At 35.0% G+C, this 22,072-nt stretch overlaps 1 protein-coding gene across 8 annotated transcripts in view; it reads right to left on the bottom strand.

Annotated features, from left to right (window-relative positions):
• The window catches only part of LOC306844234 (DNA repair protein RAD51 homolog 2-like), a 44,900-nt gene extending 23,127 nt beyond the window's left edge, over positions 1–21,773 (bottom strand). For 3 of the 8 annotated variants that reach the window (XR_013781902.1, XM_079376207.1, XM_079376206.1), the window contains exons 1-4: positions 21,548–21,767; positions 20,859–20,995; positions 20,660–20,779; positions 19,864–20,047 (exon numbers count right to left, since the gene is read on the bottom strand). Coding sequence is in view for 3 of the 8 variants with exons in the window: in XM_079376207.1 (XP_079232333.1) it covers positions 19,864–20,047; positions 20,660–20,779; positions 20,859–20,953 (399 nt within the window). In the remaining 5 variants the exon portion in view is untranslated. Of the gene's footprint in view, positions 1–11,781; positions 11,995–13,005; positions 14,656–19,863; positions 20,048–20,659; positions 20,780–20,858; positions 20,996–21,547 lie in introns of those variants that run through there. The other 5 variants (XR_013781900.1, XR_013781901.1, XR_013781903.1 and 2 more) reach the window with 4 other exon arrangements.
• Between the last annotated feature and the right edge of the window lie 299 nt (positions 21,774–22,072).

Genomic DNA, 22,072 nt, shown 5'->3' with positions numbered 1-22,072 from the left:
CTCCATGATTTTTTGTATTGGAATTACTCGGGTTACTCGAGGAATCGTTTCAGCCCGACTCGGTATTATAATATATTAATATATAATTATATAAATTTTTTTTAATGAATATTCATACTGCATTTAGTAAAACTGTGATACTGTGAAATATTATTACAAATAAAAATTAAATAATAAAAAAATATTTTAAAATGTATTTATTTTTGTGATGTCAAAGCTAAATTTTGGCTAATATTTTACATTTGAAAGAAGAAGTCTCTCACCAGGGATGCATTTATGCTATCAAAAAGACAGGAAATTGTTCATGTTCATGTTAATATATTTTTTAAAATATAATTTATTTCTGTGATGCAAAGCTGAATTTTTAGCATCATTGCTCCAGTCTTCAGTGTCACATGATCCTTTAGAAATCATTCTAATATGCTGATTTGCTGCTCAAGAAACATTTTCATTGCATATTTTTGAGGAAACTGATTTTTTTTCATTTTCTTTTTTTGATGAATAAAAGTTCAAAATAACAACATTTATTTATTTATTTATTTTTTAAACTGTAAGTCTTTACTGATAAATTTAATGCAACCCCTACTGGATAGCTATGAATTATAAAAAATAAATAAATACATTTAAAAAACTGACCAAAAATTTTGCACAGTAGTGTACAAACACACAAAGAGCCCAAATGAAGATATTTAAAAATGGACTTTAAAAGATAACGTATTCTTTATTTTGATTACATTTTTATATTTTAAATAAATAAATGAGACCACTGTTTACATTTTTATTTTTAAATAAATAAATAAATAACCACAAAATTGATGTACAAGTCAGAGACACTGAAGTTGTTTTATTTACTTATTATATTAAATATTATATTATTATTTTAAATATCTACAATGTATTATAATATATTACTATTATTTAGTAGACTAAATTAACAACCCTAATATTACTTGGATATCAATTTTTCACATGACTGAACTCTTTCCCCCCAGGCAACAAATAAAGGCATTTATGTGGCTGCTACGTCAATGGGCGTAAAAGCAAGGAAAGGATCCTGGAAAACAGCCTGTAGGAAAGCAGCAGCATTGAGTTACCAGACTCAGCACAGTCTGCAGGCAACCTGCGTCACTGCCTATTAGAGATTCTTGAGAATCTACAGAACTCTTTTTGTCATCAGCCTCTAATATGGAAACCCTGCACTGGGGTGTGGCATGTTCATAATGAGACACCTTAGTAAAAAACTTACTCATCAAACTCAAAAAGAGGAAACGGTAGCAAGATGAAGGAGGCAACTGTCTGCTAACTGTTGCGTAAACACATGTCGGAAATGATTCAGACTCCCAAACATAAGTAAACAAACAAAGCTTTTGTGACTTCTGCTTAATATGACTGCTGTGACTTCATGACATGCTTTTTTGTCTCAAGTGAACCATCCACCAACAGCAAGCGTCACTCTAGGCTTATTTGTATAACAATAAACCGGCACATTTGCAGAGATATCCAGTTACCTGTGGTTAAGAATGAGTTAGTGTTTACAATCCTGCTGCCAGCTGCTTTGTGTGAATGCAGTTCCTTACTGACGCACCATGACACACAAACACAAAGCTTTCTGGTCACCCAAACCAGCCCAGTTCTGTTCTCTTTACTTTAACCCAAATCTTTCACGTAAGGAAGTCGCATGACTTTACCTCTAATGGATAAATTCCTCAGTAAATGGCTGAAAAGCAGGGAGTTTCTGAGGGTTTTTTTTTTTTTTTTACTGAAGTGGCCTTGCCAGAGCTACTGAACCGCACAAAAGAGCCAGGCACCATTGCCTTCCTTGTGTACCAGCAGTTTTGCACCAATGCCTCTCTATCAGAGCGCTTTTCTTTAGGTGGGAGCTCAGTCGGAAAAGAGAAAAACAAAGTCCCCAGGGCTCTAAGGGTGCAGGGGCAATGAGGTATGAAAACAAGTAGGGAAGGCCTAAACAATGAGAGGGTTGGTGGAGTTAGCAATTTTCTTTCTTTTTAAGCTTGCATTAAAGATGAAATCAACAGATGAGTGCAGTTTTATTCCCTGTGCTGACGTATTTCCTGGAAGCAGGAAGTTTAGGTGGGACATATTGAAGCTACTGTCCTTTTTTTTAAAAATTTAATATAACAGCAAAATCATGATTTGCAAGTTGCTAATCAGTTTCAGGTATTGGGGGAGGGACATTATCATTCTAGAGAGAACCTAATTGGACAAAAAATGGTGTGGTGCAAGATGATGTCATCAATTTTTCATCATCTGAATAAATAAGCTTTTCATTGATGTATGGTTTATGATGATAGGACTATTTGAAAATCTGGAATCTGAGGGTGCATGTATTTTAAAAAGTAATTCATTCCTGTTATGCAAAGCTGCATCATTACGCCAGTCTTGTGTCCCATGATCCTTAAGAAATCATTCCAATAGGCTGATTTGCTGCTCAAGAAACAGTTATCATTATTATCAATGCTGTATGTAGTTGTGCTAAACGAAATGAAATATTTAATACAGTTTCATAATCAGAAATACATTTTCATTTCTCATTTCACCCGACACTTGGAGGTTAATTTTGTATTACAACTGTATATTGCTCCATTTCCCAATTGCCATAACTCACTCATCCACTGTGAATCACTTGAAAACTTGAGTCATTCTTGTGGTTTAAGGACTGAGTGCAGAGCAGATGATAAGCCCGAGAAACAAAGGAAACACTTTTTAGGTCACACACCTGAGGAAGTTACCAATGATACTACTGACAACACTCATCTGGGTCTTCTTCGAGCTGCTTTGTAAACACACCTGCGTGTTTTTATTCGCCTGCTGTGCCGCAACCAGAAACAGTCAGGGCCTCTGAGGTCACGGTCTGAGGGCCTTTCTCATGATTCTTTGTTGTGTAACATTTAGGCACCATGCTGTAATCTGAGGATACCATTCACAACTGTCACATCAGCAACTCTCACTTCCTCAAAACATTTCCTGTGGAAAGTCGAGTGCGAGAGAAACCTGAAAAGGCTGGCACAGAATGTCAGTGAACTGGATGCCTGGAAGGACCCTCCTCTGAAAAAACAACATCCTCAAAAAAACCTAAAAAATCTGGAAACAATAGGCAACCACTTTAGAGCTCCAGATCAGGTTGAGCTCTGTTTCACATCAACAGATAAAAAGGGCTACTTTACTAAACAGTGCCAGTTTTCACACAGAATTTCACCGCACAATCACACTTTATTTACTAAACACACGCAATCCTGCTTAACCAGGTGCTAACTAGACTGAAATAGCACTGCGCTGAGAGTATTTAAATAAAAACTGATATTATTCTTCAAAACAAGTCGAATTACCATTTTAAAATTTAATAAAAAAAATTCTGTATATTCTCTATTCATCAAATAAGTCGTCAAATGAAAATAGTGTTATAACATTTCAACTTATACAACTCTCTAGTAAACTTCCTTCTTATTGGTGAATCATGGCATTCTGCAATCAGTTTCATAATATTCACCGTTGTCCATGTCTACCAGACCGCTCTTTCAGTGCAACTCAAATTAGCGCTAATTTAAAGAGATAGTTTAGACATAAATGGAAATTCTGTTATCATTTTCTCACCCTAATGTCGTTCCACACCTGTAAGACTTTAGTTCATATTTAAACCACAAATTAAGATATTTTTAATGAACCCTGAGAAATTTCTACACTTCCACTGAAAGCCTATATTTCACAAAACTTTGACGCTTCAAAAGTTTTATTAAAACACTGAAAAAGGAATCCATATAAATCGAGTGGTTTAATCTGTCTTCTGAAGAGACACTATTGATTACATGATGAACAGATTTAATATTAGGCTTTGTTTACCTTTAAACATTGATGAATGTACTTACTGTAGAGCACATCAAATATGGTTAACAGAAGCTACTTGTTTGATGCGAAGAAAATAAGTATTTTGCTCACATCAAGCAAGTTCGGTTGAGTTTCCATTTACCATGTTTGTCGTGCTGTATGTATGTGCATTGATCAAAGACTTGCATGTGGATTGCGTATTTTATGAACTTTTTGAAGTTAGTTAGCAAGATAGTTGTTAAGTTTAGGCATTGAGTAGGATTAGGGTTGTAGAATAAGGTAATGTAAAATAAGGCATTGATATGTGCTTAATAATAATAATAAATGGCTAATATTCTAGTAATATGCATGCTAATAAGTAGGGATGGGTACCGAAACTCTGTATTAAATCGGTCTCGGGGCTAAATTAGGAAAGACCGGAGTATCGATAAGATCGGACGTTATCGGTTCTGCTGTCGGTAGGAGAAATTAAGAAAGCACACATACATTTATTGTTGCTATATATACATAATCTCGCCAGCTGTTTTTATGTGCAATAATATTCAAACATTTGTCTATGATGCATTTTTGCTATTCGCAATTCGAAGCGAGATTGCGCTCATGCGGAGGAGCTTCAGCACGGGCAACCTGAAAGCCCTGTTTAATTATGACAGAAGAGATAACTAACTATTCAAATATCTGCTTATGCTTTAGGCCTGTGGCTGTAAAGGCCTTTCCTCACTGAGCGCGAAAAAGCTAAACGAATTTTGCACGCGATGACGCGTGGGAATAAAACAACAGCTTCCTATGGATGCTTCCACATAGACCACGAACATTCGCGCACCGAAAATGCAAAAGTTTTTTTTCCGTCCAGTCCGACGAATCTTTTGAGCTTCGCAAATCGAAAACACGGGCCGTCCAATAAGATTTGAGCATTACATCACATGACCAGAGCAACTGCTGTTACCCAAAAGGTCGACGCGGTGGCGCTAAAAGCTCAGAAGACTGTATTGAGCACGAGCGTAAAAACACTTTTTCCACAAGCGAGAAGAGAGAATGCCGAGTTCTTGTTATTGTTGGTATTTAGGAACAGACTATTCTCACGTTTTTTATACAGAATAACATATTAATTCTCTACGGAATCATGTTTTCTTCCACCAGCGCGAGTGTTTATGAGTCAAAGCTCGTTCATCTAGTCCTGTCAATCATGTAATCGTATCTCTTGCCCTTCTGTATATAAAAAATGATAAATATTTTTCTACACATGAAGTATAAAAGCAAATAGACCTATAATTGTGAAGGTTTTCTGTACGTTTTTATGCAGTTTGTGGTATTTATTTTAACAATAAAGGATGTTTATGGCACATGACATGCGATCAGTCCATTATAAAACGTGCAAAGAGTGCATGTCTGCCTATTATAGATCGGAATCGGAAGTTATTACAAGCCCTCGATGATTATTTAAAGTGGGTTTTGAGCAAAAACGTTAATAATTACATACATTTTCAATGTAGCGCGATGCTAATTGTACCTCTAATTATTTCAGATGTATTCTTGTAAGCATTATGGATATTTTGTGTTTCTGATGAAGAAACGCAAGTTATTTATCTTAACTTAATGCTGTATATTGAGCAGCGGACGATGTAAACCACATGAGATACATACGCTACATGAAGAAAAAAAACATTTTTGGTCGGCGCCCCCTAGCGTGCAGGCGTGAATTAGCAGAAGGCGAACGATCGTTTCGCACTCGGTGTGAAAGCAACATTCGCGGGCAATTCGCCTCGCCTTTTCGTATCGCGCTCAGTGTGGAAAGGCCTTTATATTAAGCCAAGTTATTTTTTTTTTGTTTTTTTTAGATTTTGGCTTCTAAGATTATAGCCGCATTTCTTCTAGCACAACTTCCTTCCCTTCAAAGCGGCGCGCATTCATTCCTCCCTAACCAAATCTTAACGTCTGAATCAGCGCAATCGGTGATTGTTGTAAAATGCCTTTACTGTTAAAAATTGCGGGACATGTTTGATAATAAAACATTGAAAGTACAATCCACACAAGTGACGCTGTTCCCCAGGCTGAAATGTGCGTCCAAAATGGACAAGCAAAGTACACTTTGAGCTTTGGGCGCGTCGAAATAACACACAAAAATATGTCAAAAAATACACACAAAATATGCCAAAATGGCCGGCTACGAGAGTATTCACTTAAACACAGTTTATGTTTTAAGTGGATAAGAACAGTTGGGAGAAAATCCGATGTGTGTCAGTATATTGTCTTAAAGTGACAGACTGGAGCTTGAGCCATCAATGTTAATCAAAGAACAAAATGCAAAGAGCAAATCACCCACAGCTCTTAATCTGAATAACATTATAGCTTTAGTATGCATTAATCTATCAATACATACAGTGAAAACTATGCGGTGTTCATTTACATTTGATTACTTTTAGATTTCTTTTGTAGCTATTACTTACCTGAACATTAACGTTAGTAGACCTTCATGGAAAAATTAAAGCACTGTTTATTTCATTTCATTTGTATATTTGTTTTATTGTATTTGTCAGTTTGTTTTACTTTGTTTCTTTGTTCATGTTCTTACTGTATCTTATCTTATGTATATAAAACACTAAAAATGCCTGCACACTGGTGCATTTAAAATTGAGGTTTTATATTCATTTAATTAAAAATGTATTTTACATTCCAGAATATAAAGCAATGTTAATTCAGCTCCTAATCTGTCATATATATATATATATATATATATATATATATATTATATAAAACAGAAAGTACCGATAAGAATCCCATTAAAGTACCGGATCGTTAAGCAGTATCTGTAAGAGTAGTAATACCGTTAAAACCTTAACGATACCCATCCCTACTAATAAGCAACTAGTTAAGAGACCTTAAAATAAAGTGTTACCCAAGTCTCCATTTGTGTCTAAAGACACAAAATGAAAAAAAAAAAAAAACATAAATATATATATATATATATATATATATATATATATATATATATATATATCATACATTAAATAAACAAAAAAATATTGGTTGGATGACTACAGCACAACATGTTAACTACTAACATGTATGACATATTAAAATAAAGTTTTGACAAAAAAGTTTTAAAATGATAAACCTTACATTTCATACCATTTATTAGAAAAGAGATGAGTCAAAATGATGAATGATTATAGGTGATTGCATTATTTTATCAGATTTTTAGAACATTAGGTAATTTTCATCAACCAGTTAAAATTTACAACTGTGCATAAAAAAATTTGTTCAGATTTTTGCGTTGATTTGAACAATAACGGGAGACAGGCCAAAGTGGGCGAAGATAAAAATCTTTGTCATTATTTTATCTTTCTTATTAAAAACTAAGAACAAAGATGCACATTACAAATACATATAATATATAAATAAAACAAACAGTGCTTTATTTAGCAGGGGCATTCAAGAAACTGAATGAACAAATGAACAACAACTATATAGACTGATTCCTAAAGCAACTGTGTTCAAGTTTTTCAGTCAAGAGTAGTGAGTTGTTTTATTAACGTTAAAGGAATAGTTCCCCCAAAAATAAAAATTCTGTCATGTTTTATTTTTATACCATCATTTACTCCAAAGTTGTTTTAAACCTGATTGAGTTTCTTTCTTCTGCTGAACATAAATGCTATTGTGAAGAACGTGGAAAACCAAACAGTTGCTGGTCCACAGTGACTTCCATAGGATTTTTTCCTATTATCAAATTCAATGTGGACCAGCAACTGTTTGGTTACCCTCATTCTTCAAAATATATTATTTTGTGTTCAGCACAAGAAATAAATTAATACTGGTTTGGGACAACATGTGAGTGAGTAAATTATGACAGAATTAATTGTAGGGTTAACTATCTCTAATGACAGCATGTTTAGTACTGTCCCTTTAAGACCTGCACGCATCTACAGACACACATCCATTTTTCTCTCAACAGTTTACTTTCATTTTAGACATAACCGAGTCTGTATGTAAACCTTGTGTGTTTTGACAGTATTAGCGCAAACGATAACTTAGTTCAGTAATCAGGCGCTGTTTGGGTTTTAGTGCGCATACGTCAGAAGCGCGCAAATTAAACATTTAACCGACAAGGCTTGTATGCAAATAATGTACTTTTGCGATTGTGAATAAGTGCAGTGTCATATCAGAGTAACTCTACCACTGTATGTCGTGTTGTAGAACATAGAGACGGCGGCGCCAGAACTGTATTTGAAATATTTTCCGTAGCACGATACTACGATATTTCGTCAAAAGCAGATCGTGGAGAGATTTTATCGTCCACGATCAAAAATCGTCATATTACACACCCCTAATTCATTTATATTTTAATTCATATACTAATTTCCCTCTGTAAAACCTTTCACTGCTTTCCGCCATATTTTCAAACAAAACGAAACCTACGCTGCATGCTGCGACTGTGTGAGATTGCACAGTCGCAGCATGTTGGACAGTATTTAGGTGAGTTTTTAAAAATCCAAATGGTTTTAATCATAATACAGAATATTGAACGGTAGCACTAACTGTCGGGAATTTCATCTTGTGGTCAAACTAGAGTGAGCTTGGCGACCCCTTGTAAATCTTTAGCGACCCTCAGGTTGGGAACCACTGCTCTACACGAGACACATTTGGACTGCTGTGTGTGTATTTGAGCACTGAGAACTGATCGCGCGCTGTGTGAGAACTGAAGAAGTGGAGCGTGAGTGCGAGAGAGCACTTCTATCAGCACGATTTCACCTATCGCGCCTTAACTTAATCATGCCTTAGACAACGAATTGTGACTCCTGGGAAAAACGGGACATCTGGTCACCAAATCACTAACCCTTCAGGTGCTGAGGCCATTGTTTCAGATCACTAGTTCGCGTTTTGGTAGCCTATCTGTCCGTTGCGATAGCTCCCATAGCTACTGACACTAGATATGCGAACGCCCCTCATCCAATTGCAATCCAATGACAGGGATGCTCATTTTGAAAGACAAGATAGTTAACTTATAGGATGTATTTTGAATGTTCGGTGGTCCTCAAATAACATTCTAGTCCCGTCTTGTCTTGTTAACGAAGACGCTGGTTGCCTTAAACTTTTAAATTTGCCCAACTTTTTTTTCAAACATTTTAAAGAAACAAGTGCAAGTAAAATACACCAGATAGCAGTAGTGTGCTGGATCCTTAACCAGCAAGATGAGGAACTGCACCGTGTGAATTGCATTCACCTTTTTTTTGTGGGCACGTCTGTGCTGTTACCTTATTTGCATAATTACTATAGAGACTCAGGCCTTAAAACCGTGTGCAAATAAACAGCACTATCAACAGGCACAACTCATTCTGATGTCTGAAAGAAACACAGACTAATGAGCATGCGTTTTAATGCGGGTTCATGGTAATAAGGTTGGAGAGGGCCAGACTAAAAAAAAAAATGTGACGCCCTGTTAAGACCCAGCTTCTTAAATCAATGCTCTGGGTTCCAGAAGAATCCGCCTACACTCTCCGATCCCTACAGAAGCGATGGGTGCTTTCCCACACTGCGTGACAGCAGGGCTATTCACAGACTTCAATCAGCTGTCTTTTTAATAACCCACAAATCAGTTATTATAGGATCCGATTCTTGTTTGCACCAAATTCAGCATGGCCAAATATTTTTATTGATGAACTGTCAAACAGGGGAATGGGAAAGTTGTTGACTTGGACTGGATATAGACAAGGGAGTGGCTCTCATGTACTGATGCAGATTCAAAAATAATGTGGTTACAAAATTTGGAGAGTTTGTTGTCCTCTGGGCTGATTTGGTTTGAAAGGCTGTAGTGTTTGGCAAATGAATTGAGCAAATAATCATGCAGACGTGCAGTTTTTCCAACAATCTTCTCTCGAATAACTCTCCATCATCTGGGAAAATATTTATGAATGTCTCATTGATGTTGTAAAGCTCACTTGCTGATTTGTTTTACTCATACTCTACTTCTTAGTCACAAGTAGAATGTGCAAAACACTATGCTTTCATCAGTGGGTTGTCTGAATGACTAGTCGGGTTTAAGAAGGCCTATGTAATTACACTGATTTAAGGTCAGGTCCAGCACATTGATCAGATGCGTTTTTCAGGGGGTGATCACAGATGATTCATTTTTGTGTTTAAAAACGGCTTTAAACTTTGCACAATCGTCAGTTTGCATTGGATAGGGGTAGAAAGAGTCGTAAATTATCGTTTATGCGATACAGTCACGTCAAAACCCTGCAGTGCATAATCTAGTTACTTTCCTCATTGCAAAAGGGCTACTTACATATGCCAATTTATACAGTAACATGTTTTTAAAAAGATACCTAATAATATATGGTGAAAAACATTTTAACATCGTTAAACAATAGATGCAATTTTACTGTTCACTATTGTCAAATCTGTGGGTTTTACAAATAAACATGAAATATGAAAGCTGCAATTCACCAAAAAATCCCCGCATAACACGTTTTATATAAATAATGTTGTTTCTTTTCATTTTTGTTATCAGTAATGTACATTTTGTTACATTTTCTGTTATTTAGTTAATATTTTTGCATTATTTTAGTGTCTAGGATCTGATGGTGTTTTGTCTGTCATTTGACCCTGTGCACTATATAAGTATTAGCTATGATTTATAGACAGGCTACTTACGATGAAATCTGATTCATTGTTGTTTTCTACTGTATCATTATGGTGTTCATCAGTACATTTTAAGGTAAAATATAAATTTTGGTAGTTTAAGTAAATTGGTCATTTAAATATATTAGGTATCAATATCTTATCATCATGTCATATTCCGAAACACTGTCATTTTGTATTATTTATGGTGAATTTCTGGCAACCACAGCAGCTGTTTTTATGGTAAATTTAACAGGATATTTTTACACCGTAGCTACTTGCAGAATAAACCTAACCTAAATTTACCACAACTTTTAAACCTCTGATTTGTGATATGTTCATAAAGCATCTTCATAATTTAAAAACAATGAGAAAATACCTAGAAAAAAAATATTGGTCAGACTTTTTTTTTTTTCCAATTCTCGGCATTAACAAACCATTAACTATGACTTTTAGAGTCCGAAATTTTCGCACGTTAAAAATAAATACGACTTCACGTTGTGAAGTGAAACAAAGCCTTGCTTTTTTGTTAGTAAGCTACACAAAATAGCCATCTTATCAATGTTCAGAGCTCAGAAGTGAGTCACTGTGACCTCTTTTACACACAGACAGTGGGAGAGCCCAGGGACCCACCACTGAACTACTGTCTGCTCACACTACAAGCAATCGAATCACATCTGACCCCGAAAGAAAACACATGAATCTAAACCCAGTAGCTGATGTCTAATGGAGAAAAAAAATGGTATTAGATCCAAAGAGGAAATGGTCAGTAAATCTGCTGATCTGTTATGATTTATGTGTAATGGCATTATATAAATAACAAGCGTGAAGAGCAACTACTGTACTATTCTGGACCATAGTCAACATCTCAGATTCAAGGATGCAAGCAGATACAAACTGGTAAGGTGTGGTCTCTTGTCTACAACTTCAACAAAAGACCTCAAAGGGAGTTTCCATTCCCAAGGCCAAAGAAAAACACATTTTCTCAATAACTGGCTGGCTGAGAACCAATAAAACCAACAATAAGTCTTAATCAGTTCCTCTTAGCTACAAAATACAACAGCAGCTTGAAAAGCAGACATCCTTATTTGAGGTGCTAAGAGACGTCCAAGTTGCAATCAGTATTTATAAACTAATTTTACAATATTATGCAAATGTAAACATTTAAAGTAGGTGTTGACTCAAAAATATTTTTTCTGCCATCATTTATTTACCCTCAGCTACAAAAGAAAACATGACTTTCTTTTGTGAAACAAAAAACAGAGACTCTGAAGTAGGGACGTTCCAATATAGTGACAACTGCGGTATTTTTTTCTTTTTCAAAATTTCTATAGACATTGTGATACCGCTGTTAACATGAATCATAACATTGGATTTGGTTATCATGACATTTTTCTATTCAAAATTTCTATAAATATGGCAATAATATTTGTTAAAGTGAATCATAGCGTTCGATTTTATCATGCCATTTTTTCTTTTCAAAATATCTATAGATATAGCGATAATATTATTAACATCACTCAGAGCATTAGACTTCGTTATCATGGCTTTTTCTTCTATAAATTTCTATAGACATTGTTATGATATTGTTAAAGGGATAGTTCACCCCAAAATGAAAATTCTGTCATTAATTACTCACCCTTATGTGGTTCCAAACCCGCAAGACCTTCGTTCATCTTCAGAACACAAATTAAGATTTTTCTGATGAAATCGGAGAGCTATCTGCCCCTCCATAGACAGCAACACAACTGAAATGTTCCCAGGTCCAGAAACGTCCACGTGACATCAGCGGCTCAACTTCATTTTTGCGACGCTATGAGAATACTTTTTTTGCGCAAAGAAAACAAAAATAACAATTTACTCAAACATTCTTCTCCCCCGAGTTACGTCGTCCGCCATTTTAGAGAGTATCACAATGCATTCGCACGCTTTCGCCTGAGCGTAAACCATGCTTAATACGAAGATTACATTCATGCGCGCGTTTTCCACACAAACGTAAACAATGCTGATTACGTCAAATACGTTCTTCGGTACTCTCCAAATTGGCGGATGACGTAACTCGTGGGAGAAGAATGGTTGAGTAAATTATGTTATTTTTGTTTTCTTTGCGCAAAAAAAAAGTATTCTCGTAGCGTCGCAAAACTGAAGTTGAGCCACTGATGTCACATGTTTTACCGTTGTGTTTACTACGTTTCTGGACCTGGGAACATTTCAGTTGTGTTGCTGTCTATGGAGGGTCAGACAGCTCTCCGATTTCATCAAAAACATTATATTTTGTGTTCCGAAGATTAACGAAGGTCTTACGGGTTTGGAACGACATGAGGTTGAGTAATTAATGACAGAATTTTCATTTTGGGCTGAACTAACCCTTTAATATGAGTCATAGCATCAGATATTGTTATTATGCCATTTTTATTTCAAAATTTCTATAGGTATTGTAATAATAGTGTTAATTTAAATTATAGCTTTGGATTTTGTTATCATGGTATTTTTTTCTTTTCAAAATTCGTGATAATATTGTTAACGTCATTCAGAGCATTATACTTAGTTACCATGGCATTTTATTAAAAGTTCTATATATTGTTATTACGATATTTTAATGTGAATCATAGCATTGGATTTAGTTATCATGACGTTTTTCTTTCAAAGTTTCTATAGACATTATAATAATATTACTGTTAACATGAATCACAGCATTGGACTTATTTATCATGCATTTTTTCTTAATGTCAAATATAAATCACATTGTTAACATGAATTATAGTGTAGTTATTCATTTCTTTTCTATGGATATTACATTAATGTTGTTAACGTGAATTAACGTGATTTTATGGCGGGATTTTTCTTTTCAAAATTTCTATAAATAATATCGACTGTGAAGCTCCAGAAATGATAAAAGAGCACCATAAATGTAGTCCATATTGACTTTTATGCTTTATTTCATGTCTTTTTAGTCCATGATATCTTTAATCCATGAGATATCATAATAGAGCAGACACAAAATTTGAGTAGCTATGTTTTAAAAAATTCCCAAAAAGCATTTATTTCATTTCAAGATTCTCACTTGTGCCCATTCAAATATGGCATCTCAAAGATACTCAAGTTATTGGTTCTCCTATGTCTTGTGACAAATCAAGATGGCAATAAATTATTTGCAATATTATCTGGTTTTTACATAACTTGACACCATCCACAGTCATTGTATAGAAAAGGGCAGCATGAACATTCAAACATCTGACTCTGTGTTCATACAAAAGAAAGAATTTCTTCTTTCTTTTCATATGAATTTGAAACAACATAAGGGTGAATAAATGATGACAATGTTTTCATTTCTGGGTAAACTATCGCTTTAAGCTTCAGATAAGACCAAGGATGGAGAGAGAAAGGCAGAAAGAAGAGATAAACAGGGTGAGGCTGTATAAGGGCCATTCTTTCCCCACATAATCCCAAGGGATAGAAAAACAGAGATTGTGTGCATGTGTGAGAGAAAGATACAGAGAGTGAGTGGGAGAAAGAGTTACTGGTAACCCCACCTTGCCGAGTGGAACAGTGAGATGTAAAGAAAGAGGTGTCTGGGGGTAAAGTTACAGGCCACAAACATGTGCCTGTTAGATAACATGAGAACAGAGCCTGTATCTCTTTCCTCAAAGCTTTGCCCCAAAACAAGACCCTTTCCCACTGTACACCTGGTTGTACGCCATAGGATACTTGCTCATGTCCATATATACAGTGATAGAAGACACAGGTCGCTGCACAGCCATGGAATCTCGTGGGATTCGCATAAGGCCCAGACAGGTTTGTAGAGCGGGAGGATTGCAGTTTCAGCCCCCTGGTTAGAGTAATACCATCTTCTCCAAGGTCAATGATGTAGTTTCAAAGAACCTATAACAGCTGCTTGTGTGGAAGGTCATAACTGATGCTCATTTGTCCCACATACCATCTCAGAAAGGCTTGGAATGATGGCTTCCATTAGCGAGATCAGAGAACAGCTCATCAGGGAGGGGTGAAACAGAAGAGCCTCATATCTGGTTTAAATTTCCACCATCGAACCCCTTTTACACAAAAACATTCTCCACAAAAATCAGTGTAGACTCCAGTAGACGATGGAAGTCTGTTCTTACCATCTGCCTGATTCCACTGAGGACAGTGAACCTTCTCGCCCACATGTGTGGTGATCTGGTTAGTTAAAACCACCTGAGGGAGACAGAAGGGAAACATCTGTACTTGAGTTCAGTTCAGTTTGAATGGATCACACAAAGATGAGCATAAACAGTCTGCTGTAATCACAATACTTAACAACTGTTGACATCACTCATGGTATATACATGCGAGTAAAGAACAGGCAAACACATTCTAGCAGGGCCTCCAGCATGATCATTATTTTAACACGCATCACCTTAAATGTGTATTCACACCTTATCACCTGTCCTTTGAAAATCATATTTCCCATGTAACAAAAACAGCATTCTTCCATCTTAGAAACATTGCCAAGCTTCGAGCTAGTTCATGCATTCATGACCTCTAGACTGGACTATTGTAATGCACTGCTAGCTGGTTGTCCTGCATCTTCAATAAACAAGCTACAGATAATCCAAAATGCATCGGCTAGAGTTCTTACCAGGTCAAGAAAATATGATCATATTACCCCAATTTTACAGTCTCTGCACTGGCTACCTATTCAGTTCCGTATCATTTACAAAATATTATTACTTGCCTATAAGGCCCTAAATGGTTTAGCTCCTGTGTACCTAACTCGTCTTCTACCACGCTACAATCCAACCCGCTCCCTAAGGTCACAAAACTCTGGACTTTTGGTAGTACCTAGGATAGCAAAGTCCAATAAAGGAGGTAGAGCTTTTTTTACATTTGGCTCCCAAACTCTGGAATAGCCTTCCTGACAACGTTCGGGGTTCAGACACACTCTCTCTGTTTAAATCTAGATTAAAGACATCTCTTTAGCAAAGCATTCACATAATGCATCTTATAATCTTGTACTGCAGTTATATCTGATCAAATGTACATTATTATTATTCTTTAGCTTGGGTTGAACAAATCAGTTTTGCTTAGATGGAACAGCAGCTACGCTAATTATGTCTCTATTTGTTTCTCTGTTTCTGATTAACATCCCGCGGAAACTAGGAATGACAGAAGCTTCAGTCTGGATCCAACCCTTAAATGATCTGAGATGAACGAACACCTGAGAAAAGATGATGCCAACCCCTCAGAGGACCTCAGAGGATGCCAACGCTCAGACAACATACAGAATTGAAAAATTTTGCCATAAGTTAAATATATTAAGGTATAAATATATTGTGGAAACTTAATTTCCTGTAGAGCTGCTTTGCAACGATTTGTATCGTAAAAAGCGTTATACAAATAAACTTGAACTTAAAGGATTTTAAGGTGTCATCCAAGATGTTCATGTCTTTCTTTTTCCGTAGACAAGAATTTGAGGAAAACATTCCAGGATTTTTCTCCATATAGTAGACTTAGATGGCAGCCAACGGGTTGAAGGTCCAAATTGCAGTTTCAATGCAGCTTCAATGGGCAAGTGAAACGATCTGTCATTTTCTAAAAAAAATACAATTAAAACTTGAATACATTTTAACCACAAATGCTTGTCTTGCACTTGCTCGACATTACGTAGTTGCGTATTCGCAAAGAAAGTCAAACACCCTTACAAAAGAAGGTAAAACAAAAATGTTGGATGATTTTGAAGTTTGAGGAGAAAATTAGATTTTCGTCTGTGTACTTTTTTCACCAAAGTACACAGACGAAAAACTAATAACACTTGTCCTTTCCAACGTAATGCGTGAAGTCATGCAGGCTCATCACAGAGCTATAGTGTAAGATGAGCATTTGAGGTTAAAAAGTACATCCTTTTTTTTTTTTTGACCAAAAATGGCGTTTCAGTAGATAAGACGATAGGATAGTGTAGAGCCCTTTGAAGCTGCATTGAAAAAGCAATTTGGGCCTTCAACCCAATGGCTGCCATTGAAGTCCACAATATGGAGAAAAATACTGGAATATTTTCCTCCAAAACTTTAATTTATTTTCAACTGAAGAAAGAAAGATATGAATATCTTGGGTGATATGGGTGAGTAAATTTTCAGGAAATTTTACTCTATAAGTGAACTAATCCTTTAAGGTCAACGTCGACAGCCAACCAAGGACAGTACGTCACTTCTCAGATATTATACGACCCGCCAAATGCGATTCAACATGTTCAATCAATCGCCGGCAAACACCAACAGGGGTAACACATTGATTCAACAAAACCCAACAAATGTGCCCGTTGCTGTTTGTCTGCATCTGTTGGTGCAGAAAGAACTGGCCTTTATAGAGCGCAACAGTTGCGTTCCGGAAGTAAACCGGCTATTCATTTTCTCCATAGGGAAATAGATTTGAACAATAACTGATAAACCTTTAAAAACAGACCTGTTGTGAGCTTTAAGGTTGTTAATCAATAGTATATGTTTTTGTCGGACCCATCTGTTCACATTAATTCAACTTAGGGCGTATTCACACCAGGAAAGTCTGCTAGTTCACTTGCTTTGGTCCGGACCAAATACAATGTTCAATTTTTTGTTTTTTTATTTAGTTTGGTGTGGTTCGCGTTCACACTGCCCTTTTTGCAAGTGAACCAGGAACTGTAAACTAAACCAAACGTTTGCTTAAAGAGGTCATATGATGCTTTTTTAAAGATCATTAGTTTGTGTATTTGGTGTAACAGATTATGTAGACATGTTTTATTGTTCAAAAAACACATAATTTTTCAAATACTGTACATTATTGTAAGTCCTCTATGCCCCGCCTCTCTCAAAGGCTTCGTTTTCTACAAAGTCCCTCCTTCCGACAATCACAGTCTGCTCTGATTGGCCAGCTGACACAGTGCATTGTGATTGGCCGAACACCATAAGCCGCGTCGGAAATGTAACGCCCCTTTCCATAATCGCAAGATTTAGCTTTCAAAATTGTAGTTCTTTTCCTCACTAAATATATATATATATATATATATATATATATATATATATATATATATATATATATATATATATATATATATATACAAAAATAATTAAAATGTTTTAATATGAAAGTACAAATGTCTCCTCATGTATTTACATTGTAATAAATATAATTTATTAATTGCATGATTTTCAGAGGCTTTTCCAGAAATATGCACAAGGGCTACAGACTGTTGCTTATAATATGATCTATTTTAACTATTAATTATGGAGTTAATTAAAATATAGCAGTATGTCATTCACAGTACTTAAGCTTGCACTGAAAAAGACTAAAAGATAGAGCGAAGATTGTTGTAACTAGGTCAATGTTCTGATTTGATTAAACGCAGCACTTGCACTGGTGTATATCTTACATAGCTCTCTTTCTCAAAAATACACAAATAAAAACAGCCAGCCAAAACCTAAAACATTTCAACATTCCTTTATATGTATAAGGCTTGGGAGAACAAACTTAATAACCTCATTACGGTTTGGCTCCAGGTGCTAAAGTGTAAGGTTTTATTTTGGAAAGGTAGTGGGTTGACCTATTTTATGGTTATGAGCTTTTATGTGTGTAAGGGGGCTATAACATAGTTACCTACCTCTAGGAGTTATCTAGCATGTGGTTTCATGTTGAGGCCCATTTCTATTGCTGTGGAAAGCTGTATTAAAACCCACTTGTGGCCACTGGCAGTGTCAAGCAGACATTTATTGCACTGATTTAAAACACAAAAGCTATCTTTAAATTGAGCATGGCTGGAGGGGGACCACAGGCAAACTGCAGATCAGATGAGTTTGGGGTTACAGCCTAGGATGTCCTCTGAGAAGTCGAGTAGTTATTTTGAAATCAGTGAATGCCCAGGATTTTGCTGTACAGTAGCACACTATTTAAACTTGATCCCAATATCAACAAAGCACGAAAATAGTCAATACAATGATAAATTCATTTTAGTTTGCCTTAAGTAATTATAAACATGACCTGTAACCGTATTTGTAATGCAACACATAATAAATCATTGTTTGTCTATACAGCAGAGTCCAAACAAAGTCTGAAAATCGGGAATTTAAAATAAAGTTTGATAAATACTGTAAATAAGTTATGCTGCTGCCATTAAAGCAAAAGGGAGACATGCAAAATACTAAAAAGCTTATGTTAATTGCTATTCTTTTGCCTTTTCAGCAAATTGTATCATAATTATTATTAATAATTTATTGACTCTGTAATAAAACTGTAATGATTATGTATTATGTTTTAAATAAAAAAAATGGCTAAATATAAGCACAAATTTACATGGATTCCTTAGTATTTTAGGTTTCTCTATAATAGTATTAATAATTTAAATATTTAAATTGTTGTTTGCTGAAAATAAGTATTAAATACAAACAAAATTAAATAGAATCAATTAAAAATTATGAATTTCTTAGTATTTTATATCTTTCTCTATAATACTTTTTATTAATAAATAATATATTTTTAAATAAACACAAAAATAAACAGAAACACAAAAGCAATTAATGAATTAACATGAATTTCTTAGCATTTTATGTTTCTCTGTAACAACAAAAACAGCAGTAATGATAATATTATTATTATTATTGTTGTTATAGTATTATTTATTATTATTAAAGTATAATAATATTTATATTTTATTAATATTTATAAATATAATAGTAATATTACTATTAAATAATTTAATAACAATAATAATTATTATTAATAATATTATTGTTGTTATAATAATATTATTTAATAATAATAACTTAAATGTTTAATTATCTGCTGGAAAAAAATGTAATGAACATAAACAAAAATAAATAGAAACATAACAGCAATTAACATGACTTTCTTTGTTATTTTATATGTTAAAATGTAAATGCTTAAAATGTAATTTGCTCAAAATATGTATTAAATTTAAAAAATAAATAAATAAAAATTGGACCCCACTGTATGCATTAATAAGTGGATAAGAGGAGTAGATAGAGCAACACCTGATCCAGGATCAGCCCTCTAGCTGTTATACTCTTTATAAGCAGGAAGCAGAAAACCATATTCCGGTGCAATCCTACCTTTCTTCAAGATAAAAGTGCTGCTGATGCAGGAGGTGAGTGAAGGCGTGACTCGCGCATGCATTTTTGAACATCTTAGACAAGTGCGGAAATTCCCAAGATCAGATAACATGGAAAAGGAGCAGGTTTTGTGTGAATGGGCCTAGTGTGTTTTTCTAATTCATATGGGCTCTCTGCTGCCCTCTGGTGTTTAAAGTATAGAGTTGACCTAAAATACAGCACTGAAACTCATAAATGTGTAGCGACACCTTGTGGTTAATCGGATGTACTAAAAGTGTCAGATTTCAGCAAAAGTCAGATATGCACACAGCCATGTAAACAGACTCACTGGGATGCAGAACGCTTGCGAGAGGTACTTCAGTACGGCGGCTTCCTGGCCCAGTAAGTTACTCCTGATCGTTAGATTTCCCGGGAGTGACATGTCAAACTCCTTCCTCACAACAGAAGCCACAGAATCCAAAATAAGAAGCCCCGCTCGACATGCAATTATGTCTTCCTCCAGACGCTCCAGCCTGTGCAACATCAATAAAACGCCCCACTAATATGTGTTCACAAGCTTAAATACAGCCTGGCATACAAAAGAGACTATCATGACCGTTATATTCATTTATGCAATAACGCTATAGTCAATCCATTTAAATTCAAGACTTGTATTCATTGCATTTCATTTTGTATTTAAATTTACATACTTAACAGACTTAAACCAAGAAAAAAAAAAATGTTTAGCAGATTCTTTTTTTTTTTTTTAATCCAAAGTGACTTCAACTGTATTCAAGGTATACACTACCAGTGACAAGTTTGGAATAATTCAGATAAAAACGAAACAAAACCAACTCTATTGATATTAGTACAGTAAAGTACAGTGATATTAGTACTATATCACATAATACAGTAAAAACACTAATATTGTATAATATTAGTCCCATTTAAAATAATTGTTTTGTATTTTTAATGCTTTTTGATTAGAAATCATTCTAATATGCTTTGACATCACAAGATATATATATATATATATATATATATATATATATATATATATATATATATATATATATATACATACATATTAGTGCTGTCAAACGATTAATCATGATCAATCGCATACAAAATAAAAGTGTTCCAACCTATTCAGGACATCCTGACAGGTCAGTTCCCTGAAGAGATGAACACGAGACGCCATCTCCAGCAGACGTTGCTTCACCGAGACGAATCCTGGGAATCTGGCCTGTGCCATTTCTACCAATCTTAGAGAGGTAGATTGTTAATTTGAGAGGAAACACAAAAAGTTCACATGAGAGAGAGAGAGAGTGAGCAAACGTTCACCTTTCAGCAGAGAATGCTGACTCTGTGTCGATGTAGATGACTCCACTGTCCAGACCTCCCATACTCCTTGGCAGTGTGGCCAACACACTGAGCATTATACACAACCGAGTCTTTCCACAGCCTGATGGGCCAGTCACCTGACAAACAACACACACATGTCATGATAGTTCACCCAGAAATTATGATTTCCATCATTTATGCACATTCATGTCATTCCAAACCTTTATAATGTTATGAAGATAAAGATATATTTGAACTCCTATTTTCAAAAAATGAGCAGCTTAAATGTTCTGTTTTACTTTATTTCTGTCAGAATGTTTAAACAAGATTTGCTTTAAAAAAAAAATGCATTTAAATGTGGTTGTCACTCCCAAAACTTTGCAGTGTGTACATGGCCATACACAAATATAAATATAATTTTGTTTTTCCAAATATAAAAAAAAACTAACTAGTGACTATGGACTGATCAAGCTAAAAAAAAGCATCATAAAAGCACCATAAAAGTACTTGTGTGCTACATTTTGTCTTTTGAATACATAAAATAGCTTTGTGTAGGGAAAATAAATTAGCCCTTAAATCAAATATTGCACAAGTCTGTTTGAAATGTAAATCAAACTAAAATTATTAGATTATGTTTTACAAGAAAATACCATTTCAGGTTTTCAATGTCAAAATTCCATGTCTCGCACCTGGCAGGTTTCCAGCTGATGGCGCTTGAGTCGCCCGTCCTCCGTAACTTCTTACCTGCCATTGACACAAAACAACCCTTATACGAGTTATGCGATCGTTATATAACTATAATAAATGACACCCTTCCGTAACGATTGCACACATGATACAGAGAGCTTTGAGATTAAACTTTTCCATGGAAAAAAAAGCCATTATGAGTTTTGAAACAGCGAAGCGCCCGGAAACAAACGAAAAAATGTAGTGCGTGGGGATTGTGGGTAATGTAGTTTATGATGCAACTAAAGCTGTTTGTTTGTTTTTATGTGTTTGTTTTACTATTTATCTTTTTAACCTACAAAATGCATTTTTTTTTTAATAAAGAGGGTTCAACACACCTTAATTTTATTGTAAATTATTATTATTATTATTATTTACAGTGCAAGACAGGGAACATACCAACATTGTATCACTTACTAATATATATAAAAAAAATAAAAAATGGAATAGATGTGTGAACAAATGTATAAAGTAAAAGGGACACCCTT

Source organism: Barbus barbus, assembly GCF_936440315.1.
Source record: "Barbus barbus genome assembly, chromosome: 24".
NCBI classification, from domain to species: Eukaryota; Metazoa; Chordata; class Actinopteri; order Cypriniformes; family Cyprinidae; genus Barbus; species Barbus barbus.
This window is presented reverse-complemented; position numbering and strand designations above follow the sequence as displayed.